Raw genomic sequence first — 26,574 nt, 5'->3', positions numbered from 1 at the left:
GATACTTACTCGGGCTTGAACACAGTAATTTACAAGAAACACAGTAATGAAGATCGAACAATCACTCATACCACGACATTAAAACACACTTAAACATTTTAAAAACGAGCAACAATAACTAGAATAAAACTAGCTAACTGCATACTGGATATACTGCTAAACAGTACAGATACACCGCTAAACAGTGCAGACCGGGTCTGTGTACCCAAACCCGTCTTGACCGGGCACAATATTAATGCGCTCGTCTAGATGCGTCCCCAGCAACGGTACTCACCGGGAAGCACGGAACGGAAGGCCTCGGAAACTCGACACTGGACTGGACTCGACTCGACTCGTGACGCAGATACTTCGGAACTTCGGAACTGGTGGGCCTCTGAATACCTCGGACCTTGCTCTCTCAGCTGGGCTCTGGTCGGGATCCTCCGCACTCCTCACCGCCTCGTCTGGGTGTCGATCGCAGCCTCAGTCACCTTCGTTGGCCTGAGGGAGATACAGGAAATCCTGCGGGTACGCGTTTTTGTCCGTCACGGCTGTGGCAGGGGACCAGGCCTGCAACGCACCGCCGGCGCGTAAGGTGGGGGAGGGGTCCCTGTTCGGGCGCCAATTATGTGGTAAATAAAATTACCTAGATTTAATTTATGCGGTAAAGTTCAATAAGAATAACTCAGTCAAAAAATTAAGAGGCAAAGTCCGTGGCATCTGAGTTTATATAAGGGTTTTATTCCTTAAAAAGGAATTGGTTCGAACCAGGTATCATGTTCCGTCACCACGAAGGTTCAGGAAGGGATAGACAATGCTTTATTGACAGAATACAATTTATATAGAAAATGCATATAATGGTGATGGATACAAAAAGGCGTAACAGCTGAGAAAAGAGAGATAAGAACACATGTACGTAATAAAAAGGCGTAACAGAAGGCGTGCACAAGGGCGTACACGGAGGTGTGTACTAGAAACGTCATATGAAAGTGTCATGAGTGGGTGGATCCATAGGAGAATCCTGCAGTGTCAGCAGAAATATATGGAAGAGATGCGCGCGCAGCAGCATGACGTGTGATTGACGTGGAACCGGAGGGTGAAGGGGACTTGACATTTAGCCTTACATGAGGAGACAGAAGTCTGGCGTGTCAGAACAACCTAATCCCAAATCATATCTACTATCTTGTGTTTGAGGAACTGTATTATCTAGAAGGAAAGGTCTCTCGAGCAGAGGCTATTCTATACTGACTGCTAATGCGTGTATAAGCGTCTATGTGTCTGCATGTAGTGCGGGGGCCATGGGCCTACCATATTAACAGGAGCAGTGAATTACTTGCATGGAAACAGTGAGGCCGGGCCCTTTGCTCTGCAGCTGGGAGGATGTTTACCTGAACTACTAGACAGGAATGTATTTTCGAGGAGCGGAGCAGATAACTTGAAGGCTAAATACAGTTTTGGCAGGCAAGCAGGCCGAGCCGGGCACCGCTTGCCGCGCAGGGAGTAAGGCAGAGGTCATGGATACAGAATCCAGGCTGCAGCTTCCAGAGGCAGAAAGTAGGAAGACAGAAAGGGCTCGATGGCATGAATCCGGGCCTAACTCAATAGAGCCAGGAAAACGTGAAAAGTGCCCCATGTAAAGACGGTGGCAAGGCATACTTAGGAACGGAATATTCGACCCATTCATGGTGGATCTGAAAGAGGACATGTTAACGTTGGACGCAAATGTATTTGCGTCTTCATAGCTGGTCATGGAGGGAAATTACATGTACTTGAAGCACGCACATGGAGACGGTGGGGTTCACGTTAGGGGACACAATTGACCATAAAAATTCATATTACCTCACATCTCTGCCAGGACGCTCCAGAGTTTCCCTCTGGGCACCAGGTCGAAGGCGGCCCGTAAATCCACAAAAATTGTGTAGAGACTGCCGCCTTCGAATATTGCTGCCCTCCAATAGATGATGTTCAATCTAAAAACCTGGTCCACTGTAGAAACTCCCTTCCTAAATCGCGCCTGGTAGGGGCTGAGGACACCCACCTCTTCCGCCCAGTCCTGGAGCCGTTTCAGCAATACCCTGCCAAACAGTTTCTGTGCTACATCAATTAAACTGATGGGTCTGTAGTTGGCTGGGAGGAGGGGCGAGCCCTTTTTAAATATAGGGACCACCTCTGCCCCCAGCCAAGTACTAGGGATTTCCATGCCGCTAAGAACTCCGTTAAACAGAGCGGCAAGGTAGGGGGCCCAAACAATGGGCTCCTGTTTAAACAGGTCCCCGGGTAGGCCATGCAATCCTGGCGCCTTTCCCGAGGAGAGTCCTGCTATAGCTGCAGTGACCTCGCCCAGAGTTATTGGATCCCCCTCATAATCTGGCCAACCAACCCCAATCTCAGTGATAGATTCTCCCGGCTCAGATGTGTAGAGGGACTGAAAATGTGCCTGCCACACGCCTGGAGCGGTGTTTGGCTCAATTGCCGACTGGAGATTTTCCGACCCCCCACTCACTATCCTCCAGAACTGTCGATGGTCTTTGATCGCTAGGGCCTTAGTAAGTTCTTCCCAGTGATTTTACTCCCATTTAGCTTTAGCGTGGGCAACGAGTTTCTTATAGGCCCGTCTACTTTCTCTTATCTTATCCCCCCGTAGACCCTCCTTGATAGATCTAAGGAGTTCCCTCTTTGCCCTTCTGCAGGCTGTGCTGTACAAAAATTGTGTAGAGACTGCCGCCTTCGAATATTGCTGCCCTCCAATAGATGATGTTCAATCTAAAAACCTGGTCCACTGTAGAAACTCCCTTCCTAAATCGCGCCTGGTAGGGGCTGAGGACACCCACCTCTTCCGCCCAGTCCTGGAGCCGATTCAGCAATACCCTGCCAAACAGTTTCTGTGCTACATCAATTAAACTGATGGGTATGTAGTTGGCTGGGAGGAGGGGCGAGCCCTTTTTAAATATAGGGACCACCTCTGCCCCCAGCCAAGTACTAGGGATTTCCATGCCGCTAAGAACTCCGTTAAACAGAGCGGCAAGGTAGGGGGCCCAAACAATGGGCTCCTGTTTAAACAGGTCCCCGGGTAGGCCATCCAATCCTGGCGCCTTTCCCGAGGAGAGTCCTGCTATAGCTGCAGTGACCTCGCCCAGAGTTATTGGATCCCCCTCATAATCTGGCCAACCAACCCCAATCTCAGTGATAGATTCTCCCGGCTCAGATGTGTAGAGGGACTGAAAATGTGCCTGCCACACCCCTGGAGCGGTGTTTGGCTCAATTGCCGACTGGAGATTTTCCGACCCCCCACTCACTATCCTCCAGAACTGTCGATGGTCTTTGATCGCTAGGGCCTTAGTAAGTTCTTCCCATTGATTTTCCTCCCATTCAGCTTTAGCGTGGGCAACGAGTTTCTTATAGGCCTGTCTACTTTCTCTTATCTTATCCCCCCCTATACCCTCCTTGATAGATCTAAGGAGTTCCCTCTTTGCCCTTCTGCAGGCTGTGTTGTACCATGAGGATTTGCATCCCCCCCCCCTACTTGAAGTCCGTGCGTTACTAAAGAGGTTAGGGGCGACAGCTTTTATGAGGTCCTCATGAGCCTTATATAATTTAGCCTGGGAGTCTTTGTTACTCACCCCGGTATCCAGGTCCCCCACAGTTTCCAAGATGGGAATTATCCCATCATAGAGCCTAGGGAGTTTCTCATTGCTTGCGACCAGATGCTCCCACCTGATTCTTCTCCTGTTGTTTTCCAGGAGAAGTTCAGGTTTGCTCCCCTCCAAAGACATCGTGGGAGTCTGGAGTCCAGGGTGGATAAGATCAAGGTCAAGTGCATTATGGTCACTATCTAACCTTTCCGTTACCCTAAAGTCCCGGATGGTTGGCCACTTTACTATTTGGACCAAGACATAATCCAAGCGAGACTCTCTTCCCACTCTATTATAGGTGGTTCTGCTGGGTATGTCAGATCTCATTCGCCCGTTACAGGCTCTAATTCCAAACTTTAAGGTGAGGGCTGTGATTTGTAATGCAAGGGGAGTCCATGCCTTCAGGGGGGGAGCTTCTACAGGGGGCACTGACCATCTAGCCTCCTCTTCCATTGGGAACCCCTCCAAAAGACCTGGCAATGGCTCAAAGTGAGAATTAAAATCCCCACCCACCACATAGGATAAGTCACTTGATAACTCGGATAGATAGTTCGTGAGTTCGTCTATGGTAGATGATTCCTTGGCAATTCCAACTGGCCTGGAATAGATGTTAATTAAGACAAGTTTAGCTTGGTTTGGCCAGGATAGTAAAACCACAAGAATATCATCAGAGGTGGCCGGTAACCGTATTGCCTCACAGCCTAGGTGAGATGCAACCCAGGTTGTAAGCCCGCCTGACGGGCGACCTTTTCCCTCCCACCTAGCTGGGATGAAAAATGACTGGTAGCCTTGGTGCCCGTAGTCTTCTCTTGCCCAGGTTTCCTGAAACATACAAACGTCTCCAGTCTCTATGTAATTTGCCCAGTCTTGATCGGCCAGTTTGTTAGCTAATCCGGCAACATTCCACCAGATTAATCTCAAATGTTCAGGGGTGTCAATTGCCGTGCCAGAAGAGTGGGCGGAGACGGGTTCAGATGTAGGATCAGTCGGTGCATCAGGAACGGTGCCAACAATATGGCCAGATGGCTCAGGGGAGCTGCAAAAACCATTGTTCAAAGTCACAGGGTTGTTAGTAGACAGTCAGTCAACCCCGTCCAGACCGTTCAGGGAGTTAAAGCGGTTAAAATGGAAATAGGGTGTGTCAGGTACCTGAAAATTTGGGCGTTGGACATAATCTTTGTGTCTGTGTCTACGTACCACCCTTGTCCAATCTCCATGCGGCAGGTCGTGATGCATGCGAGTAGGAGGAAAGAAAAAGGAGACTGGCAGGGTCTGTATAGTAGGATCCAACGAACGGTTCACCCCTTCACAAATATGTATAACAGTACCTGGGTCTTTGAAGGTTACCAAAATACAATCCCCTATTATTGTTTTTCTCATCTTCCCTAGCCAAGGTACCCTTCTGACCATAATGATCTCGTTATTAAATTGAGGTGGTAGGGGTCGATTCCAATTCAGCCATTTAATGACTTTTTTCTTCAGGGATTGGAAATCTTTGTTTTCTCCTCTTTGTAGTTGGGGAGCACCTGCTAAAACCACCGTTAACCTGTTGGCTTCTGGGGGCAGATCTGGCCTCCGTGGTCTTTGGGCGGGCCGGGACGGGGAGGGAGAGGAAGTGCTGACAGTTTGGGGGAGCCCAGAGTTAGTCCCTGACTGTAGACTATGGGAGGCAGGGTCTGTTAGCAGTGGAGGCATATTGGTTAGGGTGTTTCGTGGGGCCGGAACTGAAATAGCCATAAGTGGCTGCAAAGGGGGGGCACTGAGAGCGCCCTGGGGGGGGGTCCTTTGGTGGCGCCCTGTGAGACTCCTATGTTGGATAAGGTACCTGTAGTAGAATTGGGCCCCACATGTTTAGATTGCTTACTAACTAGGGTTTTCAAGGTAGTAAGAGTTGCCTCTAAAATGGTAAGCCTGATCTCAACTTTTTTCAAGCTTTCACTAATAGGCTGCAAGAGTGAACGAAGTAAGAATTCTATACTCCCTGAAGATGTAAGAGAGGGTGCTATATTAGACATATTAGCCACTGGGTCACTATTGGTAGCAGCAGTAATAGCACTTGAATCCTTAGGGGAGGTAGCAATATGCACAATATCTCTATCCCTGACAGGGGGGGGGTGCGGTTTTAGGTTTTTTTCCAAAATCTAAGTGGGATAGTTTAGTTTTCCCCTGCCCACCCCTTGTCTTCCTTCTGCGTTTGCTGGGTGGAGGCCCATGCAGGTCCACTACGACACTTTGCTTTGGCTTACTTTTCTTACTTTTATTCAGCGGGGGGGTTTGGGTTACCAAGTCAACTGCCATATTGGATATTAAGGATGGAGTGGTCTCTATGTTGTTTTCGGGTAGTATGCCAGGGGTAATTAGGGTTTCCCGTAATAGTAGGGGGAAGTCTTCTTGGGTTGGCAGATTTTGGCTATCAATGGAGGTACCTTCCTCTTGGGAAAGGGGATACGGAATTATCTCAGTAAGGGGTCTCCCTTTCATAGTTTCGATTGAACGACGGCGCTCTGCCCTGCGCCTCTCCAAGGAGCTTTCTTTACCCCCATCACCTTTGGCGGATTTAAAATAGTTGTCCAGAGTCCCTGTATTGCTTCCCCCCGCCCTTGATGGGGTTTCACAAGGAGCCGGTGAAGGCATGTCCGTATTCAGTTCCTCGGTTCAACTGGAGTTAAGAAGAATCAAATGAAAGAGAGTGGGCCCAGCCCAGCCTCTTTCGGCCCCTGACGGCCACAGACGGTCCCGCCCTTGTCCCGGGCTTCTCCCGGGACGCTCCCGCGCAGCGGTTATAATGAGTCCTTTAAATACCTATTAGCGTTATGGGCGGGGGGCGTGGCCGGCAGGGAGAGCAGCCCAGCTGTTGTCAATGGGGCACGCAGGGGCTCCTGGTCCACGGAGTCCCCGCTTCGCGCTCGCAGCCCTGCCGGTCCGGTGGTGGTGCCCAGAGTCTGCAGCCCCCTTGGCAGAACCACGCTGCGGGACCCGCGTAGCGGGTCCGGCGAGGTAAGAGTTTCAGTCCCTGAGGCAGGAGGGCTTCCGTGGAGGTAGCTATCAGCAGTCCGGTGCAACTTCACTATGAAGGAGAGTCCCGTTTGAACGCGGGAGATCCCGCCTGTTAAGCTCCGTGGGCGGGGGGCGTGGCCGGCAGGGAGAGCAGCCCAGCTGTTGTCAATGGGGCACGCAGGGGCTCCTGGTCCACGGAGTCCCCGCTTCGCGCTCGCAGCCCTGCCGGTCCGGTGGTGGTGCCCAGAGTCTGCAGCCCCCTTGGCAGAACCGCGCTGCGGGACCCGCGTAGCGGGTCCGGCGAGGTAAGAGTTTCAGTCCCTGAGGCAGGAGGGCTTCCGTGGAGGTAGCTATCAGCAGTCCGGTGCAACTTCACTATGAAGGAGAGTCCCGTTTGAACGCGGGAGATCCCGCCTGTTAAGCTCCGTGGGCGGGGGGCGTGGCCGGCAGGGAGAGCAGCCCAGCTGTTGTCAATGGGGCACACAGGGGCTCCTGGTCCACGGAGTCCCCGCTTCGCGCTCGCAGCCCTGCCGGTCCGGTGGTGGTGCCCAGAGTCTGCAGCCCCCTTGGCAGAACCGCGCTGCGGGACCCACGTAGCGGGTCCGGCGAGGTAAGAGTTTCAGTCACTGAGGCAGGAGGGCTTCCGTGGAGGTAGCTATCAGCAGTCCGGTGCAATTTCACTATGAAGGAGAGTCCCGTTTGAACGCGGGAGATCCCGCCTGTTAAGCTCCGTGGGCGGGGGGCGTGGCCGGCAGGGAGAGCAGCCCAGCTGTTGTCAATGGGGCACGCAGGGGCTCCTGGTCCACGGAGTCCCCGCTTCGCGCTCGCAGCCCTGCCGGTCCGGTGGTGGTGCCCAGAGTCTGCAGCCCCCTTGGCAGAACCGCGCTGCGGGACCCGCGTAGCGGGTCCGGCGAGGTAAGAGTTTCAGTCCCTGAGGCAGGAGGGCTTCCGTGGAGGTAGCTATCAGCAGTCCGGTGCAACTTCACTATGAAGGAGAGTCCCGTTTGAACGCGGGAGATCCCGCCTGTTAAGCTCCGTGGGCGGGGGGCGTGGCCGGCAGGGAGAGCAGCCCAGCTGTTGTCAATGGGGCACGCAGGGGCTCCTGGTCCACGGAGTCCCCGCTTCGCGCTCGCAGCCCTGCCGGTCCGGTGGTGGTGCCTAGAGTCTGCAGCCCCCTTGGCAGAACCGCGCTGCGGGACCCGTGTAACGGGTCCGGCGAGGTAAGAGTTTCAGTCCCTGAGGCAGGAGGGCGTCCGTGGAGGTAGCTATCAGCAGTCCGGTGCAACTTCACTATGAAGGAGAGTCCCGTTTGAACGCGGGAGATCCCGCCTGTTAAGCTCCGTGGGCGGGGGGCGTGGCCGGCAGGGAGAGCAGCCCAGCTGTTGTCAATGGGGTACGCAGGGGCTCCTGGTCCACGGAGTCCGCGCTTCGCGCTCGCAGCCCTGCCGGTCCGGTGGTGGTGCCCAGAGTCTGCAGCCCCCTTGGCAGAACCGCGCTGCGGGACCCGCGTAGCGGGTCCGGCGAGGTAAAAGTTTCAGTCCCTGAGGCAGGAGGGCTTCCGTGGAGGCAGCAGTCCGGTGCAACTTCACTATGAAGGAGAGTCTTTAGTTTAGCCCGAATTGTGCCAAGCTAGCAGCGTGCGAACAAAGGTAAACGTTTAGTGTATATGTACCTTACCCTGACTAGAGTGCTGCTCCCTACTTGGGCAGGGTGCATGCCTTTTCAAACTAGAGACATTTTTGTAACACTCTGGGTACAGTGACCAAATGGGAACTGTTCCTTCTTACAGAATGACTAACTGATTAAGATATTTCTTCTATGTTTAATGTGATGATGGATATGGCCTTTCGTGACTGTTCACTTCACATATGAACAAGGCATATGCTGGAACACATGGAGTTCTTCTTATCAGCCAGCACAGTCTTCTTTTATACATCTGTCATTATCATTTAAAGTCAATTAAAAGAATATTGGTTTGACATTATTTAGTTAAGATAAAAAAGGCATTTTTTCACTAGTTAAAAATAATAGCAGCAGCCTGATAAATTGGACCACTTAAAACAGCATTTTACAAAACAATGGAAATCCTAATGGTTGGTAAAGAACTCATGTTCGTAACTCATATCTATTCACAAGTATGCTTTGCTAGTGAAAATAAATGTGATCTGAAAATGACATTTTGCAGCCAGTGTACTAATAAATGTATGTTCACACATTTATCACTGCAGTGAAGATATCAGACCATGGTACAGTGCAAATAATGTGAGAAAACATGCTTACTGAACTACAGATTGCATGAAGGAATGACTTTACAGAGAAAACTACCGAGGGCGTCCCTTACTAATAGCGAGTCCTCCAGACACGTATGACTCTTTTGCAACCGCAATTGCGGTCGAAAAACAGTCGGAGTTTACCACCCTTCTTGGAAGGGTGGTAAAGCACTTGCAACCGGTAAGGGGTACCATTGGGACCCCTTCCGCTTTGTGAATGCACGGGAAAATATTTATTAAGGGCAGGCAGTGGCCCCAAGGACCACTACCACCCCTTAAACAATGAAACGAAAACCTTACATTTTTCTTTTTTGAATGCATCCTGTTTTCCTTTAAGGAAAATGGTCTGCATTTAAAAAACAAAAACTGCTTTATTGAAAAGCAGTCTCAGACATGGTGGTCTGCAGACCCCAGCAGGCCACCATCCCTATGAGGCTGGCCTTTCCCAATGGGGTCGCAAATTGCAACTGGCTCATGAATATTGATGAGCCTCGCATTTTGCGACCCCATTGGGAATCGCTAACAGTGTCTCTGACACTGTTGTACATTGGATTTAGCGCCTCACAATTTGCGACTCGCAATTTGTCGCAAATTGCGAGGCACTAAATCCAATGGTCGTACATCTGCCCCAAAGTCTTTTTTTTTTATTTTACTACAGTTTCTATTTTTAAACCCGTGAATTCTGCTTCTGATTAAATACGTGTATTTATAACTGATACATGTGATAAATAATGTGGTCAAAACGTTACATGCAGATCCACTGCGGGTAATATGCTATTGATCGCCATTGCTGGCGAAACAGAGGGGATCCTGTATCCAATCAAGGATTTATTTTACATGAGTCAAGGCCCCTCCTCCACCCCCAACAATGGCCATTCACATCACATTAGACTCTACAAAAAAACCTTAGCAGGCAAACAGTGAAAGGGCACCCGATGTATGTGTAAGGAACGGTTCTGAAATGGATGCAAGAAAACAAATGCAAAGCATCCCTTTTGGGGAATTTGGCCTGTAGTAACCAACTAATAGACAATCTGTTTTGTTTTCTAGCCATGAGAAAGACCTCACAAGCAGAGGACGAGAAGATGCTGTCAACAAAGAAGCTGGTAGACGTAGGACTGGTGATCAGCCTTCTGCTGCTCGCTACATTGATTGCTCGCGTAATACTCTGTAAGTAAGATTTGCTATCTTTGAACTCTTTCAAAGAGATGTGATGAGTTATTAGGAAATTAGACTTTCCCAAAGTCTCCTCTGATTCTACTATTCGACAAATGTGATCAAATTAGCGTCATCGAATGGCATTTTCTGCCCATTTTGTCACTGCACTCACTGGACTGTTTTCAATACCATTCCATATGTAAGAGAACAATGCGAAACTTTAAGTGAATAGTACTATTTTCACCCCTTTCCTAATTCAATAAATGACAGTGTGTGCCTGTACTTCCTTTTTAAGTACCAGAGATTATTTGACATGAAGGAATATCCCTTTAAATACAATGTAGTTCAAGTCACTCATACTCCTTTGTCCAATCTTCTTAGATTCAACAGTTACTGCCAGAGCCCAGCTTACCCAGGAAAAGTTGGCACAACTGGAGAGCAATCTCAGCCTGGCAATGAAGTACATCGGGTGCAAAGAGAGAACTTCTGGTACCGATTGTGGGCGTAAGTACTTTAGCATGGGCCGGTGTTTGTACTGAGCTACATGCAGACGAGAGGCACAAGCAGGCCTGGACATTTCTAATGCCAGATCCATATTGAATGAGCCGGAGAGCATCATAGGGACTCTCCAATAAAGAGCTTTCTTTATAAAATGGGCCAATTGTTATTTTTATAGCTCATATTCCATAAATATTGAACAACAATACACAGTTTTTTAGGTAGGTCTGAAAAGGAATTAATGAAATACCCAATGCTTTTTCAGAAAAGCTTGTATAATGTCTCCAGATTAATATTCGTCAGGAGTAACAGTGCTAGTCTGAGTGTTCTGCATCCAATAGATCCAAGACACCTTTAAGTGAATGTGGTGCTCTGAAAATCCCTTTACAAATAAAAATACCAAAAAAGGCTTCAATACACAGCACACTAACCAAGTGCATTTTTTGCCGCATGGCAAATTACGTAATTGTCTACAAGAAAATTGTGCCCCATTCTACAGAACTGCAATTGAGGCTAAATAGTCTGAGAAGGAGTGGGGAAGGCTCACGGATTGAGACAAGAAACAGAAGCCCGACACAAGTATTTGGAGCAAAGCATACATCCGCCAGATAACTGTGTACCTACCAAGGAACTCCTTTCGATAGTCCTGGTGGATGCTGGGATCATTACAGATCCTCTGTCCCCGGATGAAATTGGCCCTTGCTCTGATTTTCAGTTTTGTACTTTAGACTCCAGTCTGGTGGTGTTCTGGGTAGGGCGTGCTGAGATGCACTGGGTACGGTGAACTTCTCAGAAAGATTGTTCATGAGGGTGGGATGATATGCTCTTATTTCTTAAGTCTCTTGATAAGGAGTGTTTTGTTGTGGAAAAGGCCCTTGGTGGCAACGTGGGAGTCTGTGGAGCGGATTGTTGCCACCATCCAGACACCAGAGGGCGAGGGCTTGACCAGTAGTTCTGAAGTCACCTTCTGGGAGGAAACATTTCTCTTTGTTTAGATTAGAAGAAAAAGATGATACTAGACACTTTGTGATTCCTGGAGCTTTGACTTCCTTGTGGGTGAGGTGCTGGGTATCTCTGAGTGGCTTGGCATTGAGTGACACTTGCTGTATGAATAAGTCCAAGCTCATGTCGTTGAGCCGGGACAGGCCGCTGAACATGTGGGGCCACTGTAAAGAGTTACTTCACAAATATACATTCAGGCCAGTGGGTGGTGAAGTTAGAATCTCCTATGCTGAGGCTCAGGGCCCTAGATATACCCCCATCAATAACAGAATGTGGCTTGAGTTCCCAATTAGAGCACCCTGGGGCTTCACTTCTGACACAACAGAGGTATTGTTGTTGGTGGTTCTCACTGTACCTTTATATTTCAGAGTTCTTCTACTGGGCCTGCCCCACAGATTGGCTGCCGTACAATGGAAAATGCTATTTCTTTTCTCAAATCAGACTCTCATGGGACAAAAGCAGGTTAAACTGTCTGACAAGTCAGGCAGACCTGGTTATCATCAATGACCGGATGGAGCAGGTGAGTTAAGATTCGTGTAATGCTTTGGTGTGATGACTCAAAAGCATCTTCCGTGATATATTTCTGCTTGCAAAGTGTTATAGTCTGCACCACTCCAACCTTAATTGTATTTCAAAATGATTCTTTTTGAATTTCAATCTATATATCAATTGTCAATCTATCTGTTTCTCCACCAGCCTGTGTGTCTCTCTATGTAGGTACATACATGCAAATAGAAGGCCTTGCTTGAGTCTGTTAGGGGTTAGAGTTGGCTGAGGCAAGGTTGTGGGAGAGAAAATATGCAAAAGAACCATAACCCGCGCCAAGTGTTTTGACGCTGTATAGTGACGACAGGATCTCCACTAACAAACTCATAATATGAACAGTGTTTCAAGCTCCATCAGGGAAACCGCAGTATAAATGTTTTTCAGTAGCAGTGAAAGATTCTTTAAAGAGACACAAATACATGAAAGCACAGAACAGTCACAGTGAAAGCTTTCCTCCCACACAAAGATCAAGTACTGCACCCCATCAACAGCTCAGTCTTCTCTCACATAAAAAACAGCAGCAGTGGGAGCTGCTCTCACAGAAACGCAGAGTAGATCCCAGCTGTAACTGCAGTGCAAGCTTCCATCGCACAGTACAGGTGCATCAGAGATGGCTGCAGGGCATGTTTCACTCAAACAACACACATGAAAGCGGGATTGTAATGTTGACCCACAGTCACCCACACACACATACACCAGGGGCGGCTCCTCCATATTGGTGGAGAAGCGTCGCCCCATTTCGTCAGACAAAATAAAATGATGAGTAAACATCACTTTATTTTTTTGTGACTGGTTTAGACACGCCTGTAGGGCGGGGTGGGCACTTAGAAGTGCGCATGTAAGTTTGGCCGTCCGTCTTAGGCCTGCCAAACAGACAGGTGCATTCCTATTTCTCCAACCCAAGTGTGCTCACTGCCAGGTTGGAGAAAAGCCGCAGGCTCCCAGGCACTGTCTGAGCGCTCAGACCAATCCTGTTGCTGCTCTCATAGTGAAAGCAGAATCTGGATTGGGCAGGGAGCCTGCTTTTCCAAAGACTGCTGGGAGAGCACTTAGGCGGGCGTCAGAGGCAGCGGCAGCAAAAGGAAAGGTAAAAAATGTTTGAATTATTATTTTCCCCGTCCCTTCCCCATCTCTTCCCCGTCCCTCACCCCCGCCTGTCCATCCCCTGCCCCCACTTTTATTTTATGGCAGCCGCCACCGACACACACTGCAGCTGTTACTGCTTCTTGCACACAGAATAGTTTCAGTGCAAGCGGCTGTAGAAGAAGCTTTTCTCAAAGTAACAGAATAGTCCCTTACAGGTGTCAGCTACAAAAGCCCGGGTCATACACAAAAGGTAGAGAAGCAGCACCCAGCCTTCCATGTATATGTACTTCACATACACAACCAACAACAGAGAGAGGACAACCTCCTCCCACACAGAACAGGGACAGGATTGGCAGAGCAAAGGAGCATAAAACTCACACATGCATTGCTCAGCACAATATGTACAGTAAAATAAGTTGCTGGAAGTGCTGTCTTTCTCTTTCACACACACACAAGCACACACACCCACACACACACATACACACACGCACATGCACAGAAGCACACACAACAGGTACGTTGGAAGCAGGCAGCAGCCATGCAAGTTTACAGCCTCAACAAGCTCCCTCGCACAAACAGAGCAGGTGCAGCTCATGCAGCAGTAGGAGGGGCTTCCATAGACTGCAGAAGAAATGTCTCATCCCTGTACAGAGATATGCACTGTACATGAAGCATCAGTGAAAGATCCCCTCCCACTGAGAGCTAACACTGCAGCAGTAGTAACAGTGCAGGCTTCAGCCGCTCATAGGCCCAGCACCGGATGCTGCAACTGTGCAAGCTTCTGATACACACACTGAACTGGTCCCACACAGACGGCAGCAGTATACGTACACTCATGTTCCAAACATGTACAGCACAGGAAGGAGCAATGTACATTTCTCTTACACACAGGAAAAGTACATCAAAGGCAGCATAAGTGCAAGCCACTCACAAACACAGCAGATGTAGCACAAGGAGTTGCAAACATTTACCACAACAACATTTCTACAGCACAAGTTGTAAAGGTCCAGGCAACCCTCACCCAGTACACAGGCACATAACAGCTGACAGCTGTGCAAACCTCTTCCCATACAAACATGAATGGCAATATATGGAGATTGTGTAGGGAGAGAGGGGACGATGTTAGCAAATCCAGGATTAAAGACAAGAAAACAGGAAGCACAAAATATGCTTGCACTGAAACAAGCAGCACACACTACTCTGCTTTGACACTGTGGCACATTCTAATAAAGCTGGCGGTGGTTGCAGGCCTGCAGGAGTGCAACAGTGTTTTGATAGATCTCAAATCATAAATCAATTTCATTTAAATTAAATTAAATTTTTGAAGGCACATTTTAGTGAGAGTGGTTGCTGCACCACAAGTCAAAAGACCTGTTCCTCCCAGCAGGCATTTTTCCATCCAAAGGGTTTTGGTCAGTAAATTTTCAGAATCCTTGCGTGCGCCCAGCTCCATTGAATCTATGAGTTGTCTAGCATCAAAAGTGGCACCCAGTGACAGGTCACAAATACCCCAAGAACTCTGAGATTTGTGATCTTTCACAGAACCTGTTCCCTTTGCTCTCCTACAGCTCTTCATCTCAAACAAGACTAAGACGGTTTTCCACTGGATTGGCCTGACGGACAGGGATGAAGAAGGTGTCTGGAAGTGGGTGAATGGTCGCAGTTTGCAATCAGAAGCGTAAGTCGCCTTCCAAGCAAAACGTACATAATTTATATTTCTGTATATTATAGTTTTCTGTTTTACCTTATTTTATTTACCAAACCACTGAATCTAGAACAGCAGCATGTTAACTAATGGTAATAAGCATAGGCAAGGCCAGTAGGTTTAGCTTATTTGTAAAAGGGCATCTTCAGTCCTTGGTGAGTTTGTGCAAGCTATAGCTCATGTTACCTGCTCAGTCGTTTGTCCTTGAACTCAAACATCCAATCAGCTATCACATGGCTCATTACTGTATCATTACATTTGTCAAAATTGATGTTGTCAAGAAAGGTTGTATGAAAGGAACCAAGGAATACATCAGATTAAATAAATGTGTGAAACTCAGAATCTTGAATTGCTAGTATTAAACAATTTGCATCCAAATAGGAGATGGCTGAACAAAAACGAGATCAGAGATGTAATTTCACAGGTGGAAGAAGAGAAATAGAAAGAAAGTCCAAGGATCACATACCATTGGGCCGCAATTTGGGCTTGTTTCCATATTCAGACTGTACCCTATAAACACCCAGACTGCAAATAGGGTGGAATTTACCTGATGTACAGTTGGGGGCCCATTTTGATTGAAGCGTATTGGAATTGAGGATGATGTACTAATAGGGGAAGGTATTTACCATACTGAGGTCACCAAAGAGCACAAGTGATTTCCACAGCTTGTACTAAAACCCTGGAGTGCACAATCTTCTCCCAGGTTGAAATCCTGAATTTGGCCGCATTCGGGAGATTGTACCCAAAACAGAATTGTCAATGGAATGAAGGCGTGAACTGTAAGTGGCAGACGATGAAGGGGAAGAGAAGGAGTGGAGCTTTGTATCCTTGCGAAAGACTTTTCACACAAACCCCAACTTCAGGAAAAAAATGTGCAGGAGTAAATTGAGGAATGATAAGGATAGGGGAAAGGAGATGGTCAGTAGCAGAGAAGAGTGGGTACGGCTGAGAGGAAGAGAGCATATAGAGGACACAAGTAGAGCAGAGTCATAATGAAACAGGGGCTTGGCAGACAGATAAATTAATGAGATAGGGCAATCTCTTCCAGGCGATTTGAGTCAAAACTTTATTCAGCACAATCTCCTTGGACCATAAAAGAACAAACAGTATAAAATTTCTACAACATCAGAAGTAAACAAGCATTTACAATGCAACGGTTTCGCCTTTGGAAAAGTTAGAGCTATTGGCAATGTAAATGACAATGCCATTTATTTATCCGTTTTCAAAACCAACACATAAATACAAATGTTGTCATTTACAATGCCAATAGCTCAAACTTTTCCAAAGGCGAAACCGTAGCATTGTAAATGCTTGTTTTTACATATGACAGCACTTTGTACTCAGATACACTGCATACTTCTGTGAGCAAAAGTATGTATCTGTTTAGAGAAATTGGTTTTGAGCAGCTGTGAGTTTCAAATTGGACTGCAAATAGTTTATAGAGGGTCCAGTGTGTTGACAGTCATCAACCTCTCACCACGGGAAAGATAACAGGACTTGGAGCAGAAGACTGCCATTACCTGGTGTCTGCTTAACTCTCTTCTCCGGTAAGCACGGAGCTACAAGCTCTGCCAGTGGCTCACATTGAGGTACATTCAAATAAAGTATGGGAACTGTTATCCAGGGTGCAAATGGCGAAGGACTTTAGTGCAGGCATTGCTTGATAATGGGGATGTGGTCTGTGACGTGAAGAAAAGGCCACCATTTTCTGCAGCGGTTTTGTTAGCCTTTCACTTTTAGGTAAAAACAAGACCTACAATGAAAAATACATGCAACTAAACAAAAACATTGGGAATTGCAGTATTACGTCATGGTAACTCAGTCAGTTAATGTGAACAGTTCATATGACTGTATAATCAGCCAATCTAAGAATTAAATCCGGTTTTGCCTAGTGTGGGGAATACATAGTGACATGCATATATATGGTGCTATTAAGTCCCAGTCCGTTAAAAAAAAGTGAAGCGAATGTGCAAGTCATTATTTTAAAATTGTATTATCAAAAGTATAATTGAATGATGACCTTGGGTGGCCTCTAAGTGAAAGAAAGGGACCAGGGGCCTTCTGTGCCATCAAGTCATAGGAGCGGCAAACAGTGAAAGAAAAAAACAAGCCATATGTGCAGTTGGCCAGTTAGCAAAAGTAAATCCTGCTTGGAAACCAATATGTATGGCTGAATTGATTTATTCATTTGAAGCTTCAAGGAGCCAAAGATGTAGAGATAATGCAAGGATGCTACCAGCTGAGTTTTGAAATGTGTCCTAATAAAGCAAACTTTGAAAAAATGTGCGCACTAGAGACAATCTGATTGAATTTTACCAAAAATGTATTTTTGAAAGCACTTGTTCTATCTTAAACGCTACATCTTTTTACACAGTGGGGGCCGAGCCAGCAAGGTGTCCAGACTGCTTCATGCTCTCCAAGACACCAAACAGCAGAATATACTGAGAGAAGCAGTGCCCTAGAAAATGCACCATTTTAACACCAGATTGTTTTCTCGAGGGAGAACTACACAGTATAGCCCGGAGACATTTTTGGCTCGCTTCCTACGTTCGCTCGCAGGCCAAAGTCTTTCACCCTACCACTTTCAAATTGCAGCGGCTGCCACTGCACACAAAACTGTGGGAAGGTGACATGAGAGGACAGGCAGAGAGTTGGGAGAGCCGGTGATAAGTCACAAAGTGATCCAAAGAGACAGGAGAGAGGCCAGAGACCAGAGGGGTAGGCAAGAGGCCTTCAGGGAACCACAGGGATAGATGGCCATACAGGTAGCAGGAAGGCCAAATGAAAGGCCTCTAAGGGGTTGGGAATCTGGGGGACAGGTATGAGCCTAGACAGACAGGGATTAGGAGCAGATGATCAGCAGAGCAAGAGAAGAGGCAGGTGAGCGAGTGCTTCAGCAGCAAAGGCAAGAAAGATATCTGCGAGCCGTCACAATTTCGCAGCAATTGAACATCTTGCAGCAGCAACCATTTGACAGTGATAGTCCTTCCTACTCACTTATGCTTAGCACCAAAGTTAAGGAAAAACTAAGCCAGGTAAGTGTCCCGTTTCTCTTTCATCTATTTATTCTAGTAGCCAATGACCATTTCCCGAAGAGTCAAAAAGAGAAACTACAAGTCCCATAATACAACCTGCTGGTGACAAAAGGAAGAAAGGTAGCATACATTCCCAATGTATTCCGAAGAGATTTTGTAATTTTGCACAAAAAAATGTTCATTGTAGGTTCTCAACTCAAAACTCACCGCTTCCATGCAAATAGAAAATTAATTAAACCGACTTTTTTAATCTCCCTCTTAGCTTTTTACACATGGTGGCATACTTGGGTTCGGAACCTTGCAGAGCTGCCTCCAGTGTTCAAATTCAAAATACATTTACACTAAAAGGGATAATTTATTAAGTTTATGGGAAAGCGTCATTCTAACTTTCACACTAAAAACATTTAAGCATCATGCTCAAGCATTCAAGAACACTGGAAAGGTCATATACGCAATCTGAGAGCCTGGCAGGTTTGTTACAGGATGTTTGTTGCACGAGTTACTTGCTAAAGATTTTCGGGACTCGGCTCGTGCACAGCCTCGCTCCCCCCAACCCCCGTTTATTTCTTGGATCGCTAACCCTCTATGGGGTGGGTGGGTGCGTGTCTGTAGTGGGGGGGGGGGGTATAAAAAACACACTACACACTCTTAACCCCTCACATAAGAAAAGGTTACAATTTAAAGGCTCATCACCGTTCTAGTAATGCCACAGAACGTAACGTAAACCAAAATACAGGTAAATACTGAAAAACGCATCACATTAAAATCGAAAACATAGAGCGGACTTTAAAAAGAAAGGCAGCCTAAAAAATGGCTACCGACCGTCGTAGTGCATATACTCAGGGGTCCACTGATGAAAGTATAAAAATGGCACAGTTCAAGGGCGAAAAAAGGCAAGTTCTAAAATTATAACACACAAACAGTTTCTACGAACCAAGCAACAGAAAAATTAGACCATTCAACCCAAGTCACCCTCGACACACTTATAACCATCTTAAAAATATATTTGTATAAAATAAAAAAACCTCTAGAACAACGAACTTAACATCTAACCTGCATTCAGTTTGGTGAGATCCTTTTGAATACTCGTGTCCCACAGAAGTGATGTGGGGATGACGCAACTCAATGGCGCCAGCAGCAAAAAACAAGTCCGGTCCCGGGCCGTGCTGTGATTGGCTGACGTCACGGGGGTGTCCCGGGCCGGCAGCCAATCACAGCGCGGCCCGGGAAATGACCTCACTGGGGTGTCCCGGGCCGGCAGCCAATCACAGCGCGGCCCGGGACACACGGCAACAAGGGGCAGGGCTTGAAAAAAGACCCAGACACGCCCCCGAATCGCGTTTTCTCTGGAAAGCGTGATTGACGGCCAATCTCTTCCAATGGCTAGCCTCCATTTATGGAGCTAGCCAATGGAAGAAGGGGAGTGTTCAAGTCCCCCATAGTGTAAACAAAAGTTTTCGATCTGGGCGTGCCCTCGCCAGGTCGAAACCTAAAAAGCACTGAACCACTAGTAGCCTATCCACTCGATTTTATGATCCAAAGTCAGGCTACAAGCCAAGTATGTGAAACATTGAACCATGCCAGTGCTGGAGAACTATACCTATTGGTAAGTAACATTTTTCCTATTACCTCTTCTAGCCTGAGACCATCCCAGGCCAGTTAATTACACTCCTTGTAGGAAGTCATGCATTTTGCACTAAAGAGGTTCCTGTGTAGACAGAGAGTGGTGTTTTCATTTTAATAGACAGTACAAGGTTGTTTGTATTACTTAAACTTGGCGTGGCAATGTAATTTGTAAATATATTTATCAGTATTGTTGCTTGGGTTATTTGTTCCTGAGGACTGTCTCACATGGTCGGGTCGACCTACCAAAATAGAGCCAAGGTTATCCTTAATTAATTCCATTTGTCTCTGAAGATTTTAGTTTGAGGAGTGAGGTAGCACAGCCGCAGTTCACAATAAGTCTTGAAAATCAAAATATCTATACAGAACATCATTTTATGGTCACTGGGGCTTCATCAAGGACTAAAAATGTTTTTGTGTGGTAAACCTATTTAGGAAAATCATATTAATGTTGTTTATCATCTGATAATAAAAAGATTGATGCATGCATACAGAAAGTTAGATGAACTGACATTTATGTCAGAAGAATTGTCCCAATGGCCCAACTTGCTAATATTTGACGTATTTCTTTATTGAAATGTACCAAAAGTTATATCTTTATAATTAGAAATTGAGTAGAGTTGAATAGGTAGAATGAAATAAGTTCTCTAATTGTGATTCGATCAGTCCCTATAGAATGCAAGTAAATATGTACTATTATTGGTAAGCAGATTTAATATTAACAATATCTTTGTGAGATGATAAAACTGTTTTATACTATAGATAATTTACTCTTAACATATACTATAAGTAGCCCGTACACAATGATATAGCTAAAATATTACATATATATATTCAAGTATTAGAATCTTTCCAAATCACTTACATAGTGAAATGCCTAGTTTTACATACTCCAAAGCTCTGTATGTCAAATTCTCCATGCAAGATTCACCAAATGTGTTTAGAAAGTCTAAATCGATCCAATGAAAGTCATATACTAAATGAGAGAGAGGCACTCAGATACTACCATCATTTCTCAAATATGCTAACAAAGACTAAGTAAGGGATCACAGATTTATACAAATATATATTATCAAACTGACAATGAAAACATGGCTATACACACCACTTGCATTTTCTCTCAACCAGTAGTGACCCAGGAGGCATGTTTGTAGAATAGTGGAGAAAGAGAACTCACATTTCACTTATACAAAACCATAGAACTCCAGGAGTTTTACTTACAGTCTGACCTGGTCAGAGGCCCCTTCCCCTTTCTCCACTACTCTGCAAATGTGCCTACTAGTAAAAAAAAATGTAGAAATTCATTTAAAAATCCAAAGGTTACAGGGACATTTTAGTTAGGAATTTGAATTTAAAAAGCCTTAGAAATTCACTGAAAAAAACGATGGTTACAGGGACGTTATAATTAGAAAATTTAATTTAAACAGAAATTCACAGAAAAGGTATACCTTGTTATTGTGCAGTAGGGCGCACAGTAAGGAGTCAGTGTGTGGATGGACATAATGCTAAGTTAATCAAATGAGGGTGCACATCCAGCCTGCCTCCTCCAAAAACACCCCACAAGCAGGTTTGTTTTTAAATGATCACAAAACCATATGTTCATAGAGCAGATGCTGAAAAAATACAAAACAAACTATTACTATCCCAGATTGAAAAAAAGTGTTTGTTATGCAGTTCGATTTGGTGTAACATACAGTAGCATTTTTAAAAGGTTGCATTTTAATGCGTGTTTGTTTTGTATGAGCAAGATCTTAATGCTAGTCCCTTACAGAAAAATCCCTGCCAGCATATGTACGTCTTCCAATTATGCTGCTCTTCGTAGATCAACATGACAAGTATTGGGTTAACTCAAATACCAAGAGAGAATTAAATTAAACGGTTGTGTAATCCCCTCAAGGAGACTCTGTTTAGCTCTGGTGAATTCCCACCAGGAAACGTTGTAACCTGAGCTGTTTGCATAGCTCTCAGGCGAGGTTATTCGAAGCAAAGATATTTGGGGCCCTATCGTGATGGGTTTCGCGCTCCTGTTTAAGATGCCTGCAGTGGCTAAAGTGAATTCATTTTACTCCTTATTTCTCTGAGAAAGGGTTTTGTTTTCAGACAGCACAGCTCAGAAACAGAAAGATCCAAACCTTACTGTTTCTCTGCTGCAATATCTGAAAAGCTCTAACTTAAATAAATATGGCGTTTCATGAATTCACTTTATGCACTGTTGCCCATATTTATTCATATTTTGTGTCACTGTTTTTGGTGCCACCAAGATGCAAAATGTGTTTCTGGATTTACAAAGCCTGGCATGAAAGTTTGGTGTGCTTGGGCCTGCCTACATGCTTAAAAAACAGGCGCTTGGCTAGGCGCTGTCCCAGTAAAGCCCTTCGAGGTACGCCCCCTCCCCCCCTGCATTAATGAGTCAGTGCGAATAGGACGCATTTCTCTGTCCTCTCTCTGGATAGCCAGCCGCAATTTTTTTAACAGGTATGTTTATCCGTTTAAAAAAAAAAAAAAAAAATCGCAGTTCAGTTATAGCGAGTGCAGAGGTGGTTGATGTATGAATCATGACGCTGTACGTAATGAGTTCTACCGTAACCAGGGGAAACAGATAATTTCTCTCCGTAACTGAACATCTCAGACGGGCGTTATTTTCTGTCTTGCTCGGCTCCTGTAATGAATCACACCGACGCGGCAGTTACTCATTGAAGTGTTATGTTGCAAAATCTTTTTAGAGCACATGCTGACAATACTCCTCAGATATTAAATTCCAGAGGAAAGCTTTGCCCGGCCGCAGCAGTGGCACTGATGAATATGCTTGGTTAGTGGCTGACTGGAAAGTGAATGATTGGCTGTTGTGTAGACGCAGCTCTGCCTTACTAAAGGACTGCGCGTGAGGCGTGCTTCACATTTCCGCTTCAGAAATCAAATGGCCCTCTGTATCTCCTTTATAGGGAGAGATTTTAGATTTGCAATGTTGCCTTTCAAAGCGATTTGTCACCTTCTGCGCTTGTAAAAAGAAACAAGGGAGCTGTTTCAGGATGAAGACTAAACAGAAAACGCTAAGATGTATGGGTGTGTGTGTGTTTTCCCCTGGCAACGCTCTGAGACATTCGGGAGCATTTTAAATTCACAGCAGATCCATTACTGAGCTGCCGTTCGGTTCAATCTTATCTAAATGATGCCACGCTGTATCTGAATTTCTGAGAGGACGAAAACAGAGAAAACAAGTCAGGTCCCGGGCCGTGCTGTGATTGGCTGACGTCACGGGGTGTCCCGGGCCGGCAGCCAATCACAGCGCGGCCCGGGGAATGACATCACGGGGGTGTCCCGGGCCGGCAGCCAATTGCAGCGCGGCCCGGGACAAAGGGGCGGGGCTTAAAAAAAGCACCAGAAACGCCCCCGAATCGCGTTTTCGTGAGAAAGCGCGATTGACCGCCTCTGCCTCCCAATGGCTAGCCTCCATTTATGGAGCTAGCCAATTGGAAACAGAGGCTGTCCTAACCTCACTACTAAAACCAAAAGATTTCGACTGGGAGGGGCTTCGCCCCTCGCCAAAAGTCGAAACCTAAAAATGTGTTTAAAAAGACTGGATAGTGATCATGCAATAGTAGTAGACAGCTCAGCTAAAGAACATTAGCTACAATTAGCACCTAAGTGACTTCCCCAGCACAGAGCTACTAAAGCAACACAAATGTAAAGTTTAAAAAGACCGGGGAGTGATCATACAATAATGATAAACAGCTTAGCTAAGAAACATCATCCGCAAATAGCTCCTAGACAGGCAACCGCAATATGAAAACAAACTATGCACAGCATTAATGGGAGAACCATCTAAAATAGGCAACAACTATGTGTAACTAGATATGCTTTTTCTAGTTTGAATCACACACCATATGTAACAGGCTATTCAAAAGCACATAGTGTGATCCTCCAATGTGCACAGGTACTGTGGAGCAACATTATAATCATTGATACTACATTCAACCAAGGCCGGTATCAAGAAAAATCTCCTTGGACAGTCATAGAAACAAGAGAATAATGTACAGTGCTGAGTACTCTGCTTCGAAAGGCCATCACATGGGCACGGTACTGGGCCCCTCTGCCAATGATTCATGATGGGAAAGGTAACAAGGTGGTATACGATGCCAAGCCGCCGCCTTGTAAGGACAAAGGGGTGTTGAGTGTTGTTCATTTAGAAAGGATACAATTGGAGGCCCTCGGGTAACGTGCCCGACAAATTAGAGACAATTGTTGATTTTTGGACTCAACAAGAGCCTCTCTTTTCTTTCCTAGCACATAGAAATGAGGCCTTAACCTCACGTTTGTGTAAAGCAGGGTTTCTGTTGGGGACTTGGAGCATGGAGGTATCAAACAATGATTTAGAGACCTTGTTAATCTAGGACAGCCACTGTGTTTTAAAGACATGGTCTAACACTAGACAATCCAGATTGATGAATTTTGTAAAAGGTGTTTCGGTTTTAGCCCAAAGTCAGTGCTATGGTAAGTTTGGTTTAAGAGGGAGCAAGTCCCCAGCTTAGCCCCACTTCCTTATGCACAATAGTGGATAGTGTAGAGGCAGGGGTAAACAAAAGGCCCCTAAGAAAAACATTATCTTCCACTTGAAGAGAACAACAATATGAATAACCTCCCAGACACCCTCATACATAGCAGCAGAAAGGGCTCTTGCTTTGTAAATGTTGACTATTAACCTAATGGATCGACTGCTAAGTTTACGGGGGAACCTAAAATTTCCCTCGCACACTGTACTCAATTTCAATTGCTCTTTTTAAATATGTTAAGCCCATAAACCATTGTTAGTGAAAAGGATATCTAAGTAGCAAAATGAATTGAGCTTTACGATGGGAGATCCCACTTTTGGATGTTTCTACCACAGGTCATCGTAAATGTTTTAGCTATAGTGATCATTAATTTCCTAGCCCCCATAAAGTCTGCAAAAGTGTTCATCAGTCTCTGCAGACCGACAGCACCCCTACATCTTAGGACCATGTCATCTCCATTCAAAAGTCCTGGGGCCGAACGTCCACGAACCATAGACGAATTGGCCTGCAGACTCTGCAGGGCACCCACCACTGCATTGAAAAAAAGGAATAGATTAGGACGCAGACCTGCCTGAATCCCCTCTTGATGTTAAACGAGGGAGACCATTCTCCATTCCAATCCAATCAGCATTTATAAAGCGTGGCTAATCGCCAAATAGGGTATCCACCAGGCACTTGCAGGCCCTTGAGTCTTATTCGAACAGCCAGGTCTTGAGGGCCATTCAGAATTCTAGAAGTGAGGTGATGGTCTGGAGGTGTGTGGGGAGGCTGTGCCAGGTCTTTGCTGTGATGTAAGAGATGGAGCGTCCGCCACTTCTGCATCGGTAGATGTGGGGAGTATGGGCAATTCAAAGGGAGGCGGAGCATAGTCCTCTCGACGGTTAGTGAAAGTTCAGGCAATGGTTAATGTAGGCAAGTCCTTGGTTTTGTAGAGCCTTGTGTGCGTGGGTCATTAGCTTAAATTGGCATCTCTTCTGTACGGGGGTTCGTCGGAAAGGCCAAGGATGCGTCTGGCTGCAGCGTTCTGTGTGGTCTGAAGTTTCTGTAGGAGGGGTGCTGTGAATCCTACATAGAGGGCATTGCTGTAGTCTGGTCGGCTGGTGATGAGGGCTTGTTTTATGGTGCATATTGTGTGTAGGGGAAGCCTCTTGAAGATCTTACGTAGCACGGGTTAAGGGTTTTAATATAGGGGGCATCGTTCTTGAACCCTGGCATCTTTTTAATTTAGCGGGCGCCCATGTTATGTGGGGATTTTCTATCCACTCCAACATTCCACCCAGGGACCGAAATTAAAGATGAATTAGGTTTGGACTTAGTTGGAATTGGGGCTTTATGTTTCACCCTCTTGGGTGCTGGGGCAGATTAAACAAACAATAGCAGATCAATAAAGCAATAGTCCAGCCTCAGATATGCTCAGATATGCCCTGTGCCCGGGCACAACCCGGTTGCTTCCTACACTGTGGAATTCAAAGCGCCACCCTGGCTTTGCTGGACCCTGGGTCCTAATCTTTAGTGGGACAGACATTCCCAGAGGCACAATGCTGCAAAGCGTCCCATGCTGCAGGATGAAGCCAGCGCTTAAAAACGTTCCCCCGGTGTTGCTGGATCCTCCTGGATCCTCCTCCTAAGTGGCCCAAGGCATTATGGGACAGGTAGTCCCTGGCTACGCAGCGGTGAAAAACATCCAGCTCAGCGGGATGAAGGCTGCGAGTAAAAGTGCTCCCCCAGCACTGCTGGACCCTGGGCTCTTCTTCTCAATGGCCCAGGGCAGTATGGGACAGGTAGTCCTTGGCTACTCGGTGGTGCAATGCGCCCCGCTCAGCGGGATGAAGACTGCACTTAAAACTGCTCTCCTGGAGTTGCTGGTCTACCCTTGGCCTGGGCACAGCCCTGCTGCATCCGACGCAGTTGCTGGACCCTGGGCCCTCCTCCTCAGTGGCCCAGGGCAGTATGGGCAGGTAGTCCCTGGGGGTACAGTACAGCTGCAAAGCATCTTCTTAGCTTTATATAGCTTGACAAGACCAACCATGGGAGAAGATTCACGCAGAAGGAAGCCAACATTGAGGAGATTTGCTTCCAGGCAGAAGGCAAGGAGAAAAAAAGAATACGTCAACCATCGAGTTCTGGTCAGAAGGAGCAGGGGGTGGGCAGTCAAAGCCAAGGCTGGTATGAGTAGAGGAGGGAGGACTGCAGGAAGAGAAGAACAAGAAGTGGAGGGGGGTGAAAATAAGGAAAATGAGAGGAATGGGGGGATAGAGTTCTGTGGTGATGGATTTGCCTGAGCCGAACAATTTCTTCAGGCTTTCCTCAGTGCTCTGTGTAGTGTGATAGTGACATTGTGAGGAAGATCCCTGTATCAACAGGGCACCTTTCTTGATTCTCTCTCTCTCTCTCTCTCTCTCTCTCTCTCTCTCTCTCTCTCTCTCTCTCTCTCTCTCTCTCTCTCTCTCTCTCTCTTTCTCTCTCTCTCTCTCTCTCTCTCTCTCTCTCTCT

The 26,574-nt window shown here is 46.5% G+C and overlaps 1 protein-coding gene across 1 annotated transcript in view; it reads left to right on the top strand.

The window, feature by feature from the left end:
* Positions 1 to 17,335, top strand: part of LOC147659481 (asialoglycoprotein receptor 2-like) — a 53,400-nt gene extending 36,065 nt beyond the window's left edge. The window contains exons 3-7 of the mRNA XM_086951721.1: positions 9,929 to 10,048; positions 10,418 to 10,540; positions 11,905 to 12,056; positions 14,737 to 14,846; positions 17,248 to 17,335. Of these exons, the coding sequence (XP_086807847.1) occupies positions 9,931 to 10,048; positions 10,418 to 10,540; positions 11,905 to 12,056; positions 14,737 to 14,846; positions 17,248 to 17,335 (591 nt within the window). The 5' untranslated portion in view covers positions 9,929 to 9,930. The remainder of the gene's footprint in view (positions 1 to 9,928; positions 10,049 to 10,417; positions 10,541 to 11,904; positions 12,057 to 14,736; positions 14,847 to 17,247) is intronic.
* Positions 17,336 to 26,574: the final 9,239 nt, after the last annotated feature.

Source organism: Lissotriton vulgaris, unplaced genomic scaffold (assembly GCF_964263255.1).
Source record: "Lissotriton vulgaris unplaced genomic scaffold, aLisVul1.2 SCAFFOLD_5212, whole genome shotgun sequence".
In the NCBI taxonomy this organism is placed as follows: domain Eukaryota; kingdom Metazoa; phylum Chordata; class Amphibia; order Caudata; family Salamandridae; genus Lissotriton; species Lissotriton vulgaris.
Note: the sequence above shows the minus strand (reverse complement) of the source record. Positions and strands in the feature narration are given on the sequence as shown.